General features: G+C 39.6%; 1 protein-coding gene across 1 annotated transcript in view; it reads left to right on the top strand.

The window, feature by feature from the left end:
• LOC126175717 (nucleolar protein 14 homolog) overlaps positions 1-24,251 on the top strand; it is a 65,844-nt gene that overhangs the window by 21,387 nt on the left and 20,206 nt on the right. The window contains exons 2-8 of the mRNA XM_049922649.1: positions 4,361-4,510; positions 4,925-5,048; positions 12,350-12,654; positions 13,040-13,209; positions 15,332-15,426; positions 15,528-15,770; positions 15,961-16,128. Coding sequence (XP_049778606.1) covers positions 4,361-4,510; positions 4,925-5,048; positions 12,350-12,654; positions 13,040-13,209; positions 15,332-15,426; positions 15,528-15,770; positions 15,961-16,128 — 1,255 coding nt within the window. The remainder of the gene's footprint in view (positions 1-4,360; positions 4,511-4,924; positions 5,049-12,349; positions 12,655-13,039; positions 13,210-15,331; positions 15,427-15,527; positions 15,771-15,960; positions 16,129-24,251) is intronic.

Below are 24,251 nucleotides of genomic sequence, written 5' to 3'. Positions count from 1 at the left end.
TGTGCTCTGTGCAAAATTCTACCAGGCGGCTTCCTCTTTCATTTCTTAGCCCCAATCCATATTCACCTACTACGTTTCCTTCTCTCCCTTTTCCTACACTCGAATTCCAGTCACCCATGACTATTAAATTTTCGTCTCCCTTCACTATCTGAATAATTTCTTTTATATCATCATACATTTCTTCAATTTCTTCGTCATCTGCAGAGCTAGTTGGCATATAAACTTGTACTACTGTAGTAGGCGTGGGCTTCGTGTCTATCTTGGCCACAATAATGCGTTCACTATGCTGTTTGTAGTAGCTTACCCGCATTCCTATTTTCCTATTCATTATTAAACCTACTCCTGCATTACCCCTATTTGACTTTGTGTTTATAACCCTGTAGTCACCTGACCGGAAGTCTTGTTCCTCCTGCCACCGAACTTCACTAATTCCCACTATATCTAACTTTAACCTATCCGTTTCCCTTTTTAAATTTTCTAACCTACCTGCCCGATTAAGGGATCTGACATTCCACGCTCCGATCCGTAGGACGCCAGTTTTCTTTCTCCTGATAACGATATCCTCTTGAGTAGTCCCCGCCCTAAAAGGAATAAATATACTAAGTTAAATCAAGATGTGAGATGATGAGTGTCATTAATTTGTCATGGAATGACCAGTGAAGAGACAGTGGAAATAAAACATACAGACAATGAAGGCTTTCACGACCAGATATATTGTTGTTGATAATTCGTCCGGGTTATATGGCTGTGGTCCATGGAATTCTTCTATTCCTCTATTCCTAACGTTTCGTCCAATACTATGTTGGACATCTTCAGAGGTATGGCTGGTCCTGCTGAGTTCTGCTGACTGAATCCTGAGTCGGCAGGACTCAGCAGGACCAGCCATACCTCTGAAGATGTCCAACGTAGTATTGGACGAAACGTTAGGAATAGAAGAATTCCATGGACCACGGCCATATAACCCGGAAGAATTATAAACAACGAAACATACAGATGAGTGGAGACCATACATAGGCTTGGGGGGGGGGGGGGGGGGGGTCTCAATCCATGTAGGTATAAGGGTGGGTGCATTTTGGACAAAATTTTAAATGTGTGGATATAGGTGAAAATGTAAGTTGTACCCCCCCAGAATTTTCAACCTGTCAAAGTATGGTGAAGCCAGTAGCAGTGGGAAAGGAGACAAAAGGAAACAGTGTAAGTGAGACAGGAGGCAGTGAGATATACTGTAAAACAATGGGGGAAAAGGAGACAGTGGGAGAGAGACATTCACAGACAGTGGCAGTGAGATAGGATGCTGAGTATGAAATCTTAACTACAAAGAGGGACTGAGTAAAAGGATTTAAAATAATCTGTGTTAAAAGAGTGCGAATATGTTCACATGCCAAAATTTTTGTGAGGAAGGCAGAATGAGAGTAGAGGCAGTTGTTTCCCCACTTTTCTGTTAGAAATATTCACCTTTTTGTGCTCTGACACAGGCATTTTTCCACCAATTGGGATACCTAACAAATAATTAGGGATGTAGGATGTCATTGCCACTCTGAAGTGAAGAGTTAGGCATATAAGAAGACTTTATGATGGGTAGCATAAAACCATACAAACTACTGGTGATCTCAAAAAAGAAAAAAAGAAAGATTATTCTTTCATGCCATAGAATCATTGGAACTTAGCCGGTACTGACTTTCTTCCAGTCAGTGCGAATATAAGTTTACAAAAATTACATATACTCAAGAAGTCTAAGACGATCCTTGACAGCTTGCAGTGCTGTTGTATTTTTTCAGCTGTGAAGTGCTAATAGCCGCAGGCAAAAATAGTAGCCCTCTCCACATCTCTGACAACACTGAGGCATTGCCATAGAGACGTTTCCAAAATTGCTTTACATTATTTGTTGAGGTAGTCCTGTGAAGCTGCCACGCCCAGCCCACTACAGCTGTCGGGATCAACTTGGCTGTAGAAGTACTGGATTTTAGTAGTTTGTGATTTATAGATTTCGGTTTTTAATATAACCCGCCTGGAAAGCTGAGCATGTGAGTGCAATGCTTCTGGTGTTCAGAGAGATGAGACTGCCCCAGATCAGATCTGCCTTGACAGATGAGCTGGCCAGCCTGGATGTGGTTTTTATGCACTGTCCTACATACAAGAATGCAAATAATGGGTACTTGTGTCCCACCTCTCAGATACTTGCCACACAGATGTTTAGGCAGTGCTCACAATTGAACACATGGTTTACTCTGGACACAGACAACTGAGGTACACAAATTCTGTGCTGGGCAGAGTTCTGGCTTCAGGAAGTACATCCGGCCACCAACAATTACTAACAATGCTGAAACCCATTTAATAATACTGGCCCCACAGAAAAAAACTGGAAAAGACAAGAAAGAAGAAAAAGAAGCTCTGATTATACAAAGTGTATGAGAGATCGTTACTCCCATTTGCCACTGCTGCTTTTGTAAAAGTGTAAAACACATTTACATACTTGCTTCATAATTGTATACTGCCTTCTCTGGTACAATTTTTATGTGTGAGGTGGGAATCTTACTCAGCTGTTCCCAGCAATATTTCAAGAAATGACAAGTTATTTGTGAACTGTGTCTAGTGGCTGTGTAGTTATTTTCTGACATTGTTTGCTGATTTGTATCTACATTTATACAGATGATGCTTGCTTCATCTGTAGCATTTAATAAGCTTTGTGTCCTCCTGGTTCAAGGCAGAGGACATGCGTCTCAGGATACAAACTAATTGTGGCAGTCAACACCATTTCTAGCCAAGTAGGCTGCTCCTGCCCCAGAATGGCTCATGTGGGAACTATGGGTTGTGTTCTACCAACGTCACAGTGTGGGTGGAGTCAGGAAAACTCAATCAGTATCAACATTCCTTATTTGGGATGAATTTGATACGAGAAGTCACTGTATATATCCTGTTGGTGGCTGTAATCATCAAGGTAGCAGCACCTACTTCATCATAACACTGACAGTGCACATGGCACCATAGTGCATGTGCAGACACAGAAGCAGCTGGGTGCTGTCACAGTGAAATAGCACTGGCCAGTGTAGTGGCCTTGCTAATGCAAAGATGGCATCATCGTGGCAGTTGGCAAGCTTACCCTGGACTGCTGGCTTCTTCAAACAGCCAGTCGGGCATGCAGACGCCTGACACAAAACCCAGGACCCTCGGTGTGTCAGGACCTGGAACAGTTGGGTCTAGCCAGTGGTTTGTATACCAGCTGCTTCGTGTAGCTGATGATGATGCTTGGTGAGATTGAAGCTACTTGGCCCCACATTGGACCATCAGGTGGCATGCAGACTGTCATGGCACCAGCTATGGTCAGAAGTCCAGGAACAAGTGCTGCACTTGGTTTAGCGGGGAGAATTTATAGTAACCCTGGCCAGCCATGTTGTGACATCAGTCCATCACAAGTCACATAGGTGGCTGTGGAGGTGCAGTGTTGTGCCACTGCGTGTGAAAATCCAGCCCAGTGCTGCATTGCAGAGTACTAAGGCATTATTTCAGCACCCTGTGACAAGATTTCAGACAGCTTGCTGCATGCCCTCTGCTGACTGCAGTCTCACCTACGGCTGATGCCCAACTATGCCAGCAGATCCTGAACAGTGAAAAATGTTCCAGTAAGAGTACACCTGTTTGACATGATATGGATTTCAAGGAGAAGTGGGAGGTGGCCATTTGATGCAGTAATTTGAAGTGAAAATCTGCCAACCAACCTGAAAGACATAGCTAGATGATTGCTAGAGGTTTGCACTTATATGGATATCTGAAGTAATACTTACTTTTATATATGTAGTGTCTGTTCTTTCAGACATGTCTACATTTTGATCCTGCAGCCAATATACAAATGAATTAATGACATTAGCTGCTAATGGGCATTGATGTAAATCAATAGGGAAAGTTGAAAATTTGTGCTGGACTGGGATTTGAACCCGGGTTCCCTGCTCACGAGGCAGATGCACTGGCCACTAGGCCATCCACACACAGTGATCAGCACAACTGTATGGACTGCCCTAGGTTGCCTCCCATCAGATCCAAATTCTCAACTTATCTACACACTACTAACGTAGTGCACCTTGCCCATTATCCTTGTTACTTGTGGCATTTCACCAATTCTCAAAGAGTTTGAGCATGGTGTGCCTCTGCACTGAAGTGATCAGTTGGTTGTCATCATCTTGATTTACATTAGAGCCTCTAGCAGCTGATGTTGTTGATTTATTAATGTCTTAATAATTACTTTGCATAAAACAATACTAAAATGTTGTAATTGACCACAAATGTGAGTCCAAAAAAGGCTAAGATTTTTGTTGTTGTTTTTTTTTTTGTTTGAACTTCTCTGAACTTTTTTGTGTGTTTCCAGAGAAAATCTACTTTGCTGCAAGAGTATCGTGGTAAGGACAAAGCAAATAAATTCTTTGACCATAGAATAGGAGAACGAAATACTGCAATGACAGCAGAAGACAAAATAATGGCGAGGTTTGCTGCAGAAAAAATGAGGATGCATAGAAAGGTTTGTAATATGTTACTGCATGCATTTTACTATATTTCTGGAAATAATTATCTCATTATGCTTGTAAAGTACATGAGTAAATGATAAAATAATTTAAATTACAACCCAAATACAGAGTTACTATCGTCAGACTGAACATAGTTGGGTATTGGGTGCTTTGTGCAATAGCCATTGTAATCCGGGGTTGTTGAAAATGAAACTTTCTTCAAAGGTGAAATTGTAGATGTAAACATAGAGAAGTGGCATATGTGTATTAATAATTTAAAGTTTATAATTTTGTCATCATTCCCTTTAATTAAATTTCTATTAAGACAAAATGTGCAGGAAACTTAGGAAAACATTTGTAGCATTTTAGTTTGTTAGCAGTCTTTTTCATTGTAATATTGTAATATATTGATTCTGTTTTACATACAGAAATCAATTTTTAATCTAGCAGATGATGAAATTTTGACCCACCGAGGACAAACTCTCAGTGAAATAGAGAAATTTGATGATCCTCGAACTAGTGATGAAGAAGATGAGCCAGGGAAGCTAGACGGTAAGCTGATAATTTACAGGTTACACTTCTTTGCATCAGTTAAAATCAATTTTGTCAGTATCCATATGTTCCCTTTACAAGAAAGGCAGTAAAACAGATAGTAATGATTTCCATCACATCTCACTACTTTCCTCCTCCTTGAAGATACAGAAAAAGATTGTACATGCAAGAAGCATAACACACCAAAGTAAGATACTTAGTCTTATGTCGGATTTCAAAAGGGTCTCACCACAGAGCATGCTGTTCTTCAGTTTACAAACTATTGCCAACTGGTATTTTCTGTGACTTATCAAAAGCATTTGATTGTGGAGTTCATACTATTCTTCGGGAGAAGCTAAAATATTATGGTATCAGAGATCTTTCCAGTAACTACTTTTCATACTACCTATGTGGAAGTATGGAGGGTGATGCATTAAGAAACCCACAGACTACAGACAATAAAACAATGTCTTCACAATATGAAGTTATCTTTGCTGATGATACCGACATTATAATCAAGCCCAATGGAATACATCTACATACATACATATGTACTCCACAAGTGGCATATGGTGCATTGTGAAGGGTACCTTGAACCATTCCCTTTTCCATTCCACACACAAACAGAGTGAGGGAAAAGTGACTGACTGCATGCCTCCATACAAACCCTCATTTCGTCTTCGTGGTCTTTATACGAAATGTACATTGGTGGTAGTAGAACTGTTCTGCAGTTGGCTGCAAATGCTGATTTTCTAAATTTTCTTGCTAGTGTTTCAAGAAAAGAATGTTGCCTTCCTTCCAGGTATATCAAGAGTGCCTTTCTGCAACAATTCTGCAGAGAACCTCCTCATTACTTATCTTATCTGTCTACCTAATTTTCAGCATTCTTCTGTAGCGCCACATCTCAAATCACTTCAGTTCTCTTGTTTTCCAGTTTTCCCACAGTCCGTGATTTGTTGCCATTAGGTTTCTTAATTACCATTAGAGGCATAGCCGAACTATAGGAGGTTACTAGTTCAAAGGCTTCATGATGAACCTGATGGTCTGGTTTGTACTAAATTTCATTTTTGATACCTAACTCTATAAAATTTTGGTGTAGCTATTGACTCCAGAATGATGAGCACTCCAAACTGCTCGCACATTTAAAAAAAAAAAAAAAAAGTGGATGGTGGTGTGTAATCTGAGGTTAACAGTGTCTTGGATAGTGAGCTCAAAAATAGTGAAAGCATTGAGGAAAAAAATGGCTGCTGCATTTTGTGTCACTACTAAAACATTACTATACAAGATATTTGTTTGTACATGGTATTGACCACAAACAGGGCTTTGATTGGAACTGTGTGTTTACAAAATAATACCAAAGCTTTGCTACTATCAACAGTGGTGAGACTAATTTACAGCGTATATGTTAATGCAGATGCTGTTTGTTGGAACACCAATTTTTGTTGATTAATACTGTTGTGCACAGTTTGTGAAGACTATTGGCCTAAGAGTAGTTATGTATTGTGAACGTGTTTTATTTCCATGTGTGATGAGAACTGCTCCAGTTTTTTTTAATCCGTCTCGCCTCTTCCACTGAAGAGTTACACGCTCCAGCCCTGGTGGATCATTCAGTGCTGTCTGGCTTCCATGTTACCCTTTGCCATTGGCATCATTTAGGTGCAGTGTGGAGGGGCATCTAGCCAGTGCACTGCTTTCCGTGCTGTTGTCAGCTTCCGAGACCTTGGAGTCACTGCTTCTCATTCAAGTAGCCCCTCAGTTGTCCTCATGAAGCCCAGTGGAACCTGTTCCCATTCTCCCACTAAGGAAAACTCCCTGACAGTGCAGGGAAATGAAATGGGGTTCTCTGCTTGACAGTCAAACACACTGACCATTCAGCTATGGAGGTGGACAACTGTCTGTTTTACTGTTTGCTATAGACACTTGATATGTGGCTCTGATTGTGATAGGTCTCACACTGGAGTAAAGAATTAAAAAACTGTGCCACTCAGGGTTTTGTAAACCATTCGGACATGAGACATTATTACACCAAATGCAGTTCTACAATTTGTTGTCATTGACTGTTGGATGACTTTGCTATTTCATGTGCCTGACCTGTTGTAAGCATTTCTTCTAATGATGAGTCCCTTAATATCTCAAGCCAGACTTGTGTGCATTCCAAGTACATTACAAATCAATGAATCAGCATAGAAAACATGGCATTCCTGGTATGTAAAGGCTCATTTGTGGCTGATGATGTAGACTTCTCTGCTACCCAAGCCTCACACAGTTGTTCTGTTTCATTACACTACTGCAGAAAATTTAAGCATGAGGTCAACCATCTAAGTCTGATTCTGAAAATAAGACCGTAATAGTAACATGTTTCTTGAAATTTTAATGACACTGTAATAGCACAAAATTTCTTCACAGATCAACCCAGTAATGAAGAAAAAAAAAATGCTACAGACACATTGAGTTCATTACATTACATAATTCAGAATGCTAAATTTGTCACTTCACTTATGACTACTAATCCTCTTTTGCTGGTTTGGAACGCTGGAACACTGGGAGTTGTGGATTCTATGCTATGAAGTAGCTGATACATTTGATTATGGCACGTGTCAAGTTGATCTTGTAATTGTTGCTGCTGTGCCTGCTGTTGCTGCTGCTCGGCCAAATGCTGGAGCAACCCTTGCAGCTGTTTTATAGCTTCTGCCACCATGGAGTCTGTATTGTAGGCTCAATTTGTAACGTCATACACATTCAAAAGTCCTTAACATGTTTCTACCTCTTCTCTGTCGAGACTATACTGACACACATTAAATCATGTGACCATTTTACAATTTTACATTTCTTTAGAATAACCAATATATTCCCAGTCGCATAAGACTGGTGAGCTCAGTTTGGAAGATGACGACTGCAAGCTGAACTGAAGTATGTAACCAACTAGTAACATCCTGTTTGGAGTTAGTGACCATTATCAGCTGGTAAGTTTGTCAGATGAGTGCTCGATGTCTTATATATAGGCAGACATAAATTGAATGATCAATAGTTGATTGTCACTGGCCTTAAATGCCTGAACAGATAAGCTGTGAGGCCGACTGTATGTGGAATGTGGTCTTGAATCATATGTGGCATTGCAGTTGGTTATGAGATAGACTCGCAGGGACAGCAGTCCCCATGAGTACCATATTTTATGAACTATAAGACACTATGGACTATAGGACGCACCATAGTTCCATTACTAGGTTTAAAAGCCAGACAGAAGAAGTTCTTAGTTTATAAAACCAAACTGACCTTTAAAATTCCTGAAAATTGTCATTTGAACTTCCTTTTTCGTCTTCTTCTTCTTCTTCTTCTTCTTCTGCTTCTTTTCTTCTTCTGCCTTTCCTCCTCTTTGTCATCATTGTTGTCCTCGTCATATATAAGATGGTCTTCACTGCCATTGAGAACATTACCTATGCCACACTTCTTGAAATATTTAACAATAATGTCTTCTCTCAGTCGACTGTTTTATCCACTGACAAACGTGTTTGATTGTAGGTTGTTTTAATGCTCCCTTTCAAGTGAATTCGTGTTGGGTTTCACTCATCATCCTTTTGTTCCACTCCTTTCTCATATACACTTTAAATAGTTTATTTGTAGAGCCATCAGGAGGTTACAATTGCGAAGTACGTCCTCTCGAAATAACAGCAAGCTCCTGTATTTTCCTGTCTCAATTTCGCTTTGATAGAATTTTTCAAATGACTACTAAACTAATCTAGCAAAAGAAGAAAAGACTTCTTCAGTAAAGCACCTTTCCTTCTTTTCTGCACTCTGTTAGTTCATAATTTCATACCAGCCATATCCATCCAGCCCTTGTCATGGATGTGAACAACACTCACTGCCTTGTGATATTTCAGAAGATTGTGGCATTGTTTTTCACTTGAAAATGATCACTGGATTAGGTCTAGTACTGTCCACTTGTTATCAATATAGTTCTAGCACCTTTCATGTCAACAGTTCTGTTACTTGACAATCAAATGTCAGAGGAGTTTGGTCTGTACTCATTGTTTGGCTTCGTTCCACACTGGTTTGCTTTTGGTGTTAAATAATAAAGTGATGGAAAGATAATATTTTTCCTCTTCATGCTCTTGTGGCATTTTCTAAGATATTTTGGTTTTGGTTCGCATGCTAAGTCCACGACGCTTCATAAACTTGTAGCACCAACCAACTCCACCCTTAAAGTCTGTTAAGTTCTGCAGTAGCGCTAGCTTACGAGCACGAATTTGAATTATTTTTGTATTAATTCCAGTACCATTTGGACTGTGTCCTTGAATCCATTTCAGTGTCATCATCTTCTAGTTTTGCCCATTTTTTATTCAGTCCTTTTTTGCACATTAAATCTCCTCATTTTTTTTCACTTCTTCTTCTTTACTAGCGCACCAGTTGTGAATTTTTTTTTTCTGTTGGTGGAGGGCTGGAATGCCACTCACCTGCTCTGTTTCCATGTTCTGCATATGCTATTACTTTCAATTTATAGCCCGTAGCATATGAATACCTTTTAGTTTTTTCCATTACAAAAATAGCTGCAAACAAAAATATTGTACTGTTACCAATAACACAAATCACTTTCAGTTCAAGTTCACTGGCACCATATACTGCAATGATGCATCGTAGGCTAGGCAGTGGTCTTGGCTTGTGATGGTGGGGCGGGGAGGAGACAGTGTTAGCAAGCTGGTGAATCCCCGAAACTATGTTTGTTGCATGGGAGCACTGCTGCTGCCAGTTGAATCCAGTATTGCCAGATATAGATAGGTTTCCTGTGGCATTGAATGTATGGCAATTTTAAATCAAACACTGGACATTTTTATATTAATTTTGAATATAAGATGTACCTGAATTTTGGAGGTCATTTTTCGAAGAAAAAAGCGCATCTGATATTCTGGAAAATACGGTATCTGCAAAATGTGGAATCTCTCCCAAACACTGTTACTATCAGTATCGTTGGTGGGCACCCACAAATACTGAATAGAGATCTGGTGGATTTGAAGACCACACTGTGGCTTTTAAATCATTTTTGTACAGGAGATGCATTCTTTAGATGGAAAGGAGGCAGGTAGGGATGATGTGTCCTGAAAGGATGCTGCCACTGTTTAGAAAAAGCGCAGCCGTGTCGCATATATCCAGTCTGCAAGGAGGCCATTAGTTGGAAACCCTTGTTGTTCTGTAGTCACCAGAATCTACATTATTGTTCCACTCTTTATACCGGTTTATTGGCCTATTCTTTGATCTTCGTGTTTTTTAATGTTATGTAGTAGGTGCCAAATGTGCATGTGTTCATTTACAGCATGAAGTAAAAACAGTGACACATCAGAACAACAGATTTTTAGCAAGCAAATGTCCATGTAATATGTGTGCTCTATGAGGCCAGTCAGTCAGATTTGGTAATAGATCCACTTTAGATGTGAGGGATCCATTGGCTTTCTGCAGGAATAGCTGTCACATTCTCTGCACCTTGTAATTGACTCTGTTGTCGGTTTCCTGCATAGGTAAAAATGCACCCACAGTTGCAGCACATTGTTGCTATTTGCTATGTACCTTGGCGTGTTGGTTAGCAGTTCTTGAGTTAAGGTTTCATTTGATAGAAGTGGTCAGTGTTTCACACCATGGTTTTTTCATGAAGAAAGATATTGTTCCTTTCTTGAAAGTAGAGATTTGTGTTTGAAACTGATTGGCAGCTGCCAGCCATTGCATCAATCCTGAGTCATCCTCCATTTTGCCACAGTCTTATGGCATTGCAACCTCCCCATACACAACAAAATTGCCCATGAACAGCTTCACAGAGCTACTGATGCTCCAATTACATGGTTTTCATTCCTTCGCAGTTATGCAGAATGTATACATTCTTTTTCTTTTTTTACCTTGTTTGACTTATGTGATAGTCTTTCAATTTCATTGTCATGCAATGAATGAAAAATTCGTCTTACCTATGATAACAATAGCTGTACCGTATAGAATACTGGAAACTGGAAAAAGTCAGTTACACAATATTATTTCTTTAATGACAATATGGGAAATTCTATTCAGTTTACAGCTGTTGCACGGGACATTGGGAGTTGTGCCACTGTGCTGCATCTCTTAGTACCTAATGTCGGAACTTGGTATTTGCTCTGTCTAATTTCTCAGTGCTCTTTACACTTGTGCCAGTGATTCGTATGTCTCTAATTGATGGTGATCTTAACTCCACTTTAATAATGTATGGATAGTTTTGGTTGAGAATTACGAATTATTTAGGAATAAAGGAGATGACTCACCAGAAGGCAGAAGCACTGCATTGTCAACAGGTACACAAAAAAAGGTACAGAGCTTAGCTAGCTACACACTTGCACACATTTGTCTCCCTACATTGTGCTCAGTCAACTGGTAACTCTTTCCTGGTGCACGATGAGTGTACTGGGGTGAGGTGGCGGTGCCAGCTGGATGATTGAGTGAGGGATGGAGAGAGGTGGGAGGTAGAGAGGGTGTTGGAGGGGAAGTGTCTAGCTGCTCGTAGAAGAGTGGGGAGCCACGTATGGGCTAGCTAGGGGTGCAGGTAGAGGGGGCAAGTGGCAAACGGCTGGGTACTCAATTTCACAGGCTAGGGTGAGAGATGGTAGCAGACAACTAGCTGAGACGAAATAGCTACTGGGGCAGGGACAAGGACAAGCTAGCATAAGTTCTGTACCTTTTGTTTGTGTATCTGTCAATGACGCAGCACTTCTGCCTTTTGGTGAGTCGTCTCCTTTATTCCTAATTAATTCCGCTTTAGTTATGGTAGGACCCTAATGTACTAAAAGTGGTGATCTTTACCTTTCAGGTATTTATTAAACATTTATAGTTTATTCCAATTACCCAACTTGCTGTCACTAAAAGGTTTAGAAATATATACAAAACCCTTAAAATTTTAGTACAACCCAAAACCAAACACTTTAATAATTGAAAAAGACTTCTCTTACTAAAACACAAATAATTAAATGAAAGAAATTTAAAAAGTATTCATTGCATATTGAGTAGCACTATTGCTTTGCACGATAGAATTGTACAGTAGTTCACTATGTATTGTGTGTGGCCACATGGCTCAATTTCTAAAATGGCTACTTATGTCAGACCACTAGCATTTTTGTCCTACTTGGTGTCAACCTGTAGTGAACCACAATCAGTTCTTGAAGAGGATACGCTGATGCACAAAATTATGTGTGATGGTTGCTTAATGTTTGGATTCATTGATACTTTTGTCTCATCTTTTTATGCACTTACATGCAAAATGACTTAATGTTGCAGATTTCTGTAAATAGATTGATAATGTCTTCATTATATTGTTACAGCTAATTTTGTAGAAGATGCTCATTTTGGTGGTGGTGTTTTGAAGAAAGCTGATGAAAACAAAAGAACAAGGAAGGATTTAATTGAAGAACTTATAGCTGAATCAAAGAAACGCAAAGCTGAGAAGCAAAGGAACAGGGAACAAACAATTGAGCTCACTGAGAAGCTGGACAGTGAATGGAAAGATCTTCTTCCCATAGTAACAACAGTAAAAACTGGAGCTGCATTAGTCAACAATGAAGAAATTTCTAAACCTGATTCATATGATACAGTAATGAAGCAACTCATATTTGAAGCACGTGGAAAGGTATGTGGAGACCAGCAATCTGTTTGTACATTACCGTATTTACCATATAGTGGAGATGCTGATTTGCAAATAGGCACAACAGAAAGACTGTCATAAAATGAGCTTTCAGCCAACAAGGGTTTCTTCACACACACACACACACACACACACACACACACACACACACACACGACCGCAGTCTCTGGCTGCTGAAGCCACACTTATATAGTTACATTCCATCCTGGATTTTCCATTTTTGAATTGTACATTAACATATTAATTTTTACTTTTGAAATAAAGCTGATCAGAATTTGCTTGGTTACTAACATGTAGCACCCATAACTCTTATTTCTCACTGTCATAATGACTTCAAAATTACATACATAATTGATCTAACGTTTTCTAGCCATCAGATCGTTTGAAATCAGAAGATGAACTGGCAAAAGAGGAGAAGGAGTGTTTAGAAAAGTTAGAAGCTGAACGCTTACAACGAATGCATGGCCTCAATCCATCTGAAAAAGGAACATTGACATCTGCAAATTCACGACTACGGAGTGCTGATGATTTAGATGATGGGTTTGTTTGATGTCTTTATACAATTGTGAATACACTGAATTTTAAAAATGAATGGAGCTGAGCAGGAATAGTTAGTTGTTAATTGGATAACATTACTGCTTTTGTGCTTTGTGTTAACTTATATGTCTTATGTATTTTTAAAAATTGTGTTTGGTATTGAAATAACTCACTTATTTTCTTTTAAGCTACAAAAATAGCACAAGTAAGCCTTCACTGAAACTGTAAAATGGTAGAATTGTCATTTTGTTGTTCAATGCTGACTGATGAGGTAAAAGATTACCTCCAATTACTTGAGACCTACATGCAGCATTCAGGGCACTTACAAACATTTGTAACAAATATCAGAGATGATTACTAGGATCAAAAGAAGATAGTCTTATGAAGATACGTTGCAGAAAACATTGTGACTTAATTAAATGCTACAGTGTTACAAACCATACAGCATCCACATGACTAGAGATGTTCAGTGTGTGTGTAATGAATAATAGTTTAGCATGGACTGGCAAAGCCAGTCACTGTTACCTGGATCTAATCAAGCAGCTGTACAGGAGTATCAACAATGTAGTAAAATACAGATTGTTACTTACCGTGAAGAAGACATGTTAAGTTGCAGACAGACACAAATAAAAGACACTTACATAAAGCTTGTGGCCACAGCTTTCATCAGCAGAAGAGAAACACACCTCATGCACACTTGACTGCCAACTCCAGCATCTCCGGCCAGCATACTGATCCCAGATGCTGGAGTTGGCAGTCATGTGTGGATGAGGTGTGCTTGCTTGCAATGTATGAGTGATGTGTGTTTCTCTTTTGCTGATAGAGGCTGTGGCTGAAAGCTTTATGTAAGTGTCTTTTAATTGTAACTGTTTGCAACTTAATGTGTTTTCTTTACAGTAAGTAGCTATCTGTCTTCTTCCTACATTGTTGATATTCCTACCTGGAGTTTCAATTGTTTGAGCTGTACAGGAGTAATGTTTTCCAAATCATTGTCAGGAAATGGTGTGGTATATACCACATTACATTGGTCAGGGGATACTCCTTTTTGGTATCTGAATAACATTTTGTTGTTATCGTATGTGTAACCAGTTTGTCGCATATTATATACATGAAATACAGTCTCTTAATGTGTATAAATTTTTTATCTATCATAAATGTTTGAAAACTTCATATGTAAGGACCACCAAGAATTGCCGATGGACTAAACCTTTATTCCCTCCCGGTTTTGCTCGACCAGTCACCATTAGGGAACATACAATCAACTTTCAGGCTATTGTTCGTCCTGTGGCATCAAAAAACGAAATTAAAAAACCCCATCCCGCATCACTGAAACTGCTGTCTACAGTAAAATTATTTTCCAATAATAGTAAAAGAAGATCCTGAATCACTGAAACTGCCATCAATATTAAAATTACATTTTAGTAAAATTAAAAAGAAACTGGCCTGTGTCATTGAAACTGCTGTCAGCAGTAAAATTACATTTTACTATTTGTTTCAATTTCAGTGACACAAGATGGTGCTTCACTTTATTTTTTGGTGCTCTGGCAAGAACAATATTGTGCAGATTGATTTAAATATTGTCAATGAATGTTAGGTAGTGATGATCAGTTGATGAAAACTGGTAGCCAAAAAAAGGTTTATTTCATCCACAGCTGTTGGTGGCTCTTAAAATTGATCGCTTCTTTATTGTAGGCTCTGTTGAACAGAGAACACCAGTATAAAGTCATGAGAAGTTGAGGTGGCTGAAAACTTTCTGCAGAAGCTTTAATGAACATTACCGAGCGAGGTGGCGCAGTGGTCAACACACTGGACTCGCATTTGGGAGGATGACGGTTCAATCCCGCATCCGGCCATCCTGATTTAGGTTTTCCGTGGTTTCCCTAAATCACTTCAGGCAAATGCTGGGATGGTTCCTTTGAAAGGGCATGGCTGACTTCCTTCCCCATCCTTCCCTAATCCAATGAGACCTATGACCTCGCTGTTTGGTCTCTTCCACCAAATCAACCCAGCCTTTAATGAACATTCACTTCTCTTATATAAAATGTATTGTGTCAGAAACATAATTTAAGCAAATCGGGAGTAAAATTTTGAATTCACCTATGTTTTTTTATTTTTTAAAATAAAGGTTTGACTTTGAGAGTGGCGAGGACACCATGTTGACCTACACTGCTGATGGGCAACTCCAGCTACAAGGTGATGAAGGTGTTGCAGAGAAAACTGGTACTTTTTTTGTGTTGCCCGTGTGGGACATAAATCTCCTTTGAGTCAGCATTTCATTGTAGATGTTGCTTATTCCCCTTTTTTATATTTTGTATCCACAGATAATGGTAATGGCTGCAATGATGATAGTCAAAGTAGTGCTGATGATGACTGTGGTGGTGGCAGTGATGCTGGTGGTGGTGGTGGTGGTGGTGGTGATGGTGATGGTGATGATGATGATGATGATGATGATGAAGAGGCAAATATGGATGATGATGAAAGAGTTGCAAGTGATAGCAGTGAAGAGGACAACCTACCAGACTTGAAAGAAGACAGTGAGAGTGATGATGACAGCAGTGCCAAAGGTATGCTTAATTGTTTGAGGTTTCTGTAGGTTAGCTCAGTCAAGACCAAACACGTGTAAAGCTGTGTTCCCTTTTTATTATAACAAATTTCAGTTATGCACCTTTATTACCCTGTGAATATAAAATATCCACTGCAGTTGCACAGTTGAAGAAGGAATTTTTCTGTTGGAGTAATATTCTATTTTTCCAGGCAATGAAAAGAAAAACAGTGAGAAGAAATCCAGTTCACAGCAACCAAACCATACAAGTGCCCAGAAGTCCACCGTGAAACAAAATATTAACAATATCAAGGACATCTTAATGGAGAGAAAGAAGTTGATGGAAAAGGCGAGAGAAGAACTGCCTTATACATTTAAAGGTGACTGATAGGTTGATCATGTCCTGCGCATATTATCTATGGATATTAGTGCCTGCATTAGCTGAGAAACTTTTATACTTTCAAATATATTGAGGGAAAGAGATTAGTTTTGAATTTCTCTCATGTTGTTGTGTTACTTTTTTTCTGCAGGCTTGTTATCAGCTCCAAAATTTTTGTAAAAATTTCAGCTTGAAATAATATGCACGTTAAAAGCAATTTGTACATTTGTTGAATCATAGAATTAATTACTGTACCTATCAACAATAGATGCATATATGAAGTTAGTAGTATGTGATTAAGGTGGAACAGTCTTAAGTTTGTGGAAATAATCTGTGTAGTTTGGGAACTGTAGAGAAACAGGAAGAAACCAAATTGCAGTTTGGTACAGGTTTGAAAATATTGTAAATCATGTAGAAAACACTCGTGATGAGTTGGCAGTCAAGTAGAGGGAAGACTGTCACTACAGAGGGAGGCAAAAATGTGGCAAAATAAGAGAGGCTGTGACCAGAAAGAGGGTATTGTATTATTTTTAGGCATCAGTTGTTGTAGAAGCACAGGTTCTTCGAAGAAAAGTTAGAAACAGTTTAATTTTTGTGGGATATTGACATCTGTTAGATTTAGGTGTCCACATCATGTCACAGTGTGAGGTGTATGAGCTGTCAATACAACATCATCTTCTACAGTCTGTCTAATGCATTGGTGGTTTATTGAATAGCTACACAACAAATTAGCCCAATGGTGTAGGTGCCAAAAGCCATGAAATACTGTTTCCAGAAATTAAAAGAAATTAAACATCAAATGAAAAAAATGTTCATTTAGTAAGTATCTAAGTATAAGTGCATAATTAAATCATAGACACTTGAATACGATATTTAACCATCAGAACATAGAGCATCATTTTTAACTTCACATTACTAGAGTGCAAATGAAATAAAAAAGAAAATGAGTGCTCCTTTGGGACTTTTCAAAATGAATATAGAATATATTAAGTAAGGTAATGAGTGAATTACTTGAGACTTGTTGGGGAGTTTAAAAGGTTGTCTAAACACTGGTGCCGTTTCATATTGTATGACTTGTCAATGATACACATTTCCAATTGAAGAAAAGAAAATAATGAAGATGAGATCTTAAAGGACTGCAGATATTCATCCATTGTGTGTTGCAGTTCAACAGTAATGGAGGTGTCTGTCCAAACATCTAGACAGTGGGTAGAGGCACTGTTCTCTCACTAACAGTTTAAAGAGTGTTTCTGCTTTAGTGTTTCATTTATTACCACTGATTCCTGTTGCTGTTGTCCTTGACTGAAAATCCAAAAATATGTGCTAAAGAGCATCTCAGAAGATGCTGTTGAAAACCTGGCGCCTTTTCAGTAATGGCTGCACTCGTCATAACACTTTTTTTGCATCATCAGTCACCTGATTGGTTTGCTGTGGCTTGCCTCGACTTCATCTCCTGTGCAAACCTATACATCTCAGAGTAGCACTTGCACCCTATGTCCTCAATACCACTTGCACCCTACATCCTCAGTTATTCTTTGGATATATGTCCTCAATACCACTTGCACCCTACATCCTCAATTATTCATTGGATATATTCCAATCTCTGCCTTCCCTCTACAGTTTAGACCCTCTACAGCTTCCTTGAGTGTCATTGAAGTTATTCCATGATGTCTTAACACATTTCCCGTCATCCTGTCCCTTCTTCTTGTCAGTGTTTTCCATATGTTCTGTTCTTTGTCAATTTTGTAAAGGACCTCCTCATTCCTTATCAGTCTACCTAATTTCCTTCTATAGCATCACGTCTGAGAATACTTTGACTCTACAATAGAAAATCCAGGATGGAATGTAACAATACCAGAGAAGGAAAGTTGCTACTCACCATATAGCGGAGATGCTGAGTCGCGATAGGCACAACAAAAAGATTCACACAACCATAGCTTTCGGCCATTAAGGCCTTTGTCAGCAGTAGACACACACACACACACACACACACACACACACACACACACACACACACACACACGCGCGCGCGTGCGCGCAAACGGAAACTTGCACACACGCCTGCAGTCTCAGAGAGCTGAAACTACACTGCGCAGTGCCAGTGCATGATGGGAGTGGCGACTGCGTGGGGGTAAGGAGGAGGCTGAGGCAGGGAGGGGGAGGGATAGTTTGGTGGGAGGGGCAAACAGTGAAGTGTAGCAGTTTAGACTGAGGGCAGGAGAGAAGGTGCGGAGAGGGGAGGAGGTAAGTAGTGGAAAAGAGAGAAATAAAAAGAAATTCAAAGACTGGGTGTGGCGGTAAAATGGTGGCTGTGTAGTGCTGGAATGGGAACAGGGAGGGGGCTGGATGGGTGAGGACAGTGACTTACGAAGGTCGAGGCCAGGAGGGTTACGGGAACATAGGATGTATTGCAGGGAAAGTTCCCACCTGCGCAATTCAGGAAAGCTGGTGTTGGTGGGAGGATCCATATGGAACAGGCTGTGAAACAATCATTGAGATGAGGGGTATCATGTTTGGCACTGTGTTCAGCAACAGGGTGGTCCGCTTGTTTTTTGGCCACAGTTTGTCGGTGGCCATTCACGCGGACAGACAGCTTGTTGGTTGTCATGCCTACATAGAGTGCAGCACAGTGGTTGCAGCTTTGCTTGTAAATCACATGACTGGCTTCACAGGTAGCTCTGCCTTCGACGGGATAGGTGATGTGAGTGACGAGGCTGGAGTAGGTGGTGGTAGGAGGATGTATGGGGCAGGTCTTGCATCTAGGTCTATTACAGGGGTATGAGCCAATGAGGTAAGGGATTGGGAGCAGGGATTGTGTAAGGATGGACGAGTATATTGTGTAGGTTTGGTGGACGATGGAATACCACGGTAGGTGGGTTGGGAAGGATAGTGGGTAGGACATTTCTCATTTCAGGGCACGACGAGAGGTATTCGAAACCATGGCGGAGAATGTAATTCAGTTGCTCCAGTCCTGGATGGTACTGAGTTACGTGGGGAATGCTCCTCCATGACCGGACTGCAGGACTTTGTACAAAAACAAATCTCCTGTGCCTTCTCTTTCCAGTCTCCCGCCACCTCCCAAAGTCCCACAGTCCGGCCACAGAGGAGCATTCCCCTCGTAACTCAGTACCATCTGGGATTGGAGCAACTGAATTGCATTCTCCGCCAGGGTTTTGATTACCTCTCGTCATGCCCTGAAATGAGAAATGTCCTACCCACTATCCTTCCCACCCCTCCTACCGTAGTATTCCGCCGTCCACCAAACCTACACAATATACTCGTCCATCCTTACACAAACCCTGCTCCCAATCCCTTACCTCATGGCTCATACCCCTGTAATAGACCTAGATGCAAGACCTGTTCCTTCCATCCTCCTACCACCACCTCCTCCAGTCCGATCACTAACATTACCTATCCCATCAAAGGCAGGGCTACCTGTGAAGCCAGTCATGTGATTTACAAGCTAAGCTGCAACCACTGTGCTGCATTCTATGTAGACATGGCAACCAACAAGCTGTCTGTCCGCATGAATGACCACCGACAAATTGTGGCCCAAGTGGACCACCCTGTTGCTGAATACACTGCCATACATGATATCCCTCCTCTCAATGATTGCTTCACAGCCTGTGCCATATGGATCCTTCCCACCACCACCAGCTTTTCTGAATTGCACAGGTGGGAACTTTCCCTGCAATACATCCTATGTTTCCGTAACCCTCCTGGCCTCGACCTTCGTTAGTCACTGTCCTCACCCATCCAGCCCCCTTCCTGTTCCCAATCCAGCACTACACAGCTGTCATTTCACTGCCACACTGAGTCTTATAATTTCTTTTTATTTCTCTCCTTTCCGCTACTTGCCCCCTCCCCCCTCCGCACCTTCTCTCCTGCCCTCAGTCTAAACTGCAACACTTCACTGTCCGCCACTCCCACCATACTATCCCTCCCCTCCCCAGCCTCTTCCTTACCCCCACTCAGTCGCCACTCCCATCATACATGGGTGCTGCTGCTCACAGTGTAGTTTCAGCTCTCTGAGACTGCAGACGTGTGTGCAAGTTGCATGAGCGTGTGTGTGTGTGTGTGTGTGTGTGTGTGTGTGTGTGTGTGTGTGTGTGTGTGTACTGCTGACAAAGGCCTTAATGGCCGAAAGCTATGATTGTGTGAATCTTTTTATTGTGCCTATCGTGACTCAGTATCTCCGTTATATGGTGAGTAGCAACTTTCCTTCTCTGGTAATGATACTTTGATTCTCTTCTTTTCTGGTTTTCTCACAGTCCATGATTCACTACCATACAATGCTATGCTCCAAACATTCATTCTCAGAAATTTCTTCCTCAAATTATGGCCGATTTTTGACACTAGCAGCCTTCTTTTGGCCAAGAATTCTGTCTTTGCCTGTGCTAGTCTGCTTTTTATGTCCCCTTTGCTTTGCCAGTCATATGTTACTTTGCTTCCAAGGTAGCAGAATTCCTTAACCTCCTGTAATTTGCAGCCAACATTTTTGATGTTAAGTTTATTGTTAATCTCATTCTTGAAGTTTATTATTAATCTCATTCTTGCTACTTCTCATTACTTTCGGCTTTTGTCAGGCGACCGTCAGTCCTTAGTGTCAACTCATTTGACTCTTTAATTTCATTCAGCCAACAGCCCTTACATCTTACATTTACTTTTTTCAGGTTTCCAAATTCCTTGAACCATTTTACATTGTCGAATGCTTTTTCTATGTCAACAGATCCTATGAAGGTGTCATGATTTTTTTATTCAAGTTTTGCTTCAATTACAACTGCCTCTTTGGTGCCTTAACCTTTTCAAAAACAGAACTGATTGCGATCTTACAGATCCTCAGTTTTCTTTTCCCCTCTTCTTGTCTAGCTGACAGTGCAAGAGGTCTCACACTTTACAGCCCTCGCTAGCTACCTTCGGGATTGTGTGGATGATATTTTTTCAAAAATTTGATGGGATGTCATGTCTCACGGATTCTACACATCAGATTGAACATTTGTTTGGATGCCGCTTCCCTCAATTATTTTAAAAATTCTGAAGGAATGTTGTCTATCCACTTTTCCTTATTTGGTAGGAAATCTTCCAAAGCTCTGCTAGACTCTGACTTTAATATTGGGTCCCCTATGTCTTCCATGTTGACTCCCATTTCTTCATCTTTCATGTCACCAGACAAGTCCTCCTCCCTGCAGAGACCATCCGTGTCCTCTTTTCGTTCATCAGTATCTCCTCTGCATTGCACACTGGAATCATCATTACACTCTTAGTGTTGCTACCATTATCTGTAGTTTCACAAAGGTTGTTTTTACTTTTCTGTGTGCCAAATAAGTCTTCCCGATGATTGTTTCTCTTTCGATTTCTTCACATTTTTCCAGCTGTTATTTTGTCTTGTCTTCCTTCATCTTCCTGTTTATTTTGTTCCTAAGTAGCTTATATTGCTGTCTTTTGCTTGTCTTTTGTAGATGAGTAGAAGTAATTCTTCTGCTACCTAAGGTTTGTGTTCTGTTGCTATCTTTGTCCCTGTTTCTGTTTGTCCAACTTCTATGATTGCCCATTTTTAGAGATATCCATTCCTTTTCAACTGAATTGCCTAATGTGGTATTCATGACTGCGGTATCTACAGCATTCCAAATACATCTTGTCATTCTTCAGTATTTAAGTATACCACTTCTTTTCATATTGATTCTTCCAGACATTTCTCTTAAACTTCAGTGTATTCTTCATCATCACTAAATTGTGATATGAGTATGCAGTACAATCCTTCATCTAATTTTGTAATCTCTATCTGAATGGTGTAATCCTGCTGTAATCTTCCTATGTGTCTCTTGGTATTTTCCAAGTGTACCTTTTCTCTTGTGATTTTTGAACAGTGTATTTGCTACCACTAGCTGAAACTCATCGCAGAATACTTTTAGTCTCTCCCCTCCTTCCTTCATGCTAGGAAGTCTATATTCTCCCATAACTCTTTTGTGTATTTTTTCCCTACTACCATGTTCCAGTACCCCATGATTACTAGATTACTGTCTTTACCCAAGTATAAGATGACCCTGAATATAAGATAACACCCACCCCTTTTTCTAAGAGGATCCCTGAGAAAAATTTATTTTTAAAATATTCTGACTAATCAAAATTACAAACTGTTTTATTGAGATAAATGTATCTGCCGAAAAGTTAACATTACACCGATTCTAAACTTATGCCATTTATAGATTGTCTACATTTTAATAATACTAGGAGAAATAAAATAAACAAAAAGAAGTGGTTTACGATAATTTTTGGACCATTTTCTTTTGTACCTTATTTGCTTACCAACCCAGAAGTTAAAGAATGGCTTATTCGTGAAATGAGATAAATATTCGTATTACAGGTTTGACTTGTGGTCTCTCAAACAGAATTTCAGTTTTAATGTTAATGTAACTTTTCTTGACTTTTATGGTGACTTTCTTTTTAGTGATTTTTTTTTCCATATAGAATTTTCCCTTAAAATATCTATTACGTGGTCAGTGGTATCACCATTTTTAATCTTCATCATCTGAACAGCACAGCCGTGAAATTTATATCTTCGTTGTCACAAATATTTGGCTCTTTCATTCGAATATGTTGTTCTTTCTGAGGTCGTCATTACAGTGGAATCTGTGAACATGGCTAGTTTTTTTTTCCCATCCAACCCTTCCACAACAGCTGAACTTAAGCAATTGTGAAAAACAGACTGCAGAATCTTCTAGTGTGAATATCATGTGTAACAATACCAACTACTACATAAATAAAAGATTGCTATTAAGATTCAGTCCCATTCTCGAACTTTCACTCGTACCTCGATCTAGTGATGTGTATTGCTGTTGTCTCCATGACAGGTCTTCTCGCTATAATTTATTCTCGTGTTAATAATTACTGTCAGTTTAATATGATTTATTTCCTTTGTTAAGACATTTCATCCTGGATTAATTTCCTTTCTTTTTCCAAGTGAATGTCACCATCATGTTATAAAGCTGAGTAAAAAGCTGGTAATTTACCCGGTATTCCAATACATGAACAGTGAGGAAATTTCTCGTTTGCAATCCATTTAGTAACTCATTACTGTATCTCATTCGAAATAAAATATTGGTCTGTGTTTTCTGAAGGACAGCATATCTTTAGGCTACTTGAAAAGCATCATTAATGTGCCTATATGGTATCCATACATGTATGAGAACGTTTGTTGTGAGCCTGTTCAAATACAACAAAAGTTTGTAATATGATAGAATTTAATACTATTTCCTCTTCTGTTTCACAGAATTGTCAAATTTTAATCAGAGTGATAGAATGTTGTAGTGGCTAGTTTATAGCTTCTCGCCTATCTCTTGCACTAGTGCTGCATGAGTCCATATCACATGATAGTTGACATCGGTACTGTATCAAGTGCTTTGGCGTATTGGGAAATCTCGAGCCTGTTGGAATGCGAGTAATGTTTGTCAAACACTACCCTTCCGAATTCAAAATAAATGTGCACATGACCTCAGTTATCAGAGCTTCATCTCTAAATTTAAGATGACCCTGATAAATGTAAAGATTACCCCTATATACTATACTCAACAATGTAAAAATGTTGACCTCAGCAGAAGTAGTTTAATCTGTGAATATTAGACGACCTTGCATTTTTTGAATGATGAATTTGGGGAAAAAAAATGTGTCTTATGATCAGGTAAATATGATATCTCCTTGTACAAACTGAATTACCCATTAAGTATCTTCATATACTTTCTTCTACCTCTTTATCTTTTGCATGTGATGTCACTGTGTATAAATGAACTATTGTAGTTGGTGTTGATTTTCTGGTGATTCTGATGAGAACAACCCTATCACATAACTGCTCACAGTAATACACTCTGCCTACCTTCCTATTCATAACAAATCCTACTCTCAAATTACCATTTTCTGCTGCTGTTGATGTTACCTTATACTCATATCCCCAGAAATCCTTATCTTCTCTCCATTTCACTATACTGGCACCCACTACATGTAGATAAACTGCTGCATTTTCCTTTTCAGATTTTGTAACTTCCCTACCAATTTGAAACTTCTGACATTCCACATTCCAACTCATAGAATGTTATCTTTTTGATGGTTATGCAGTTTTTTTCTCATAGT

This window comes from Schistocerca cancellata, chromosome 3, assembly GCF_023864275.1.
Source record: "Schistocerca cancellata isolate TAMUIC-IGC-003103 chromosome 3, iqSchCanc2.1, whole genome shotgun sequence".
Taxonomy (NCBI): Eukaryota; Metazoa; Arthropoda; class Insecta; order Orthoptera; family Acrididae; genus Schistocerca; species Schistocerca cancellata.
The sequence above is the reverse complement of the archived record's forward strand: the minus strand, read 5'-3'. Positions and strand labels throughout refer to the sequence as shown.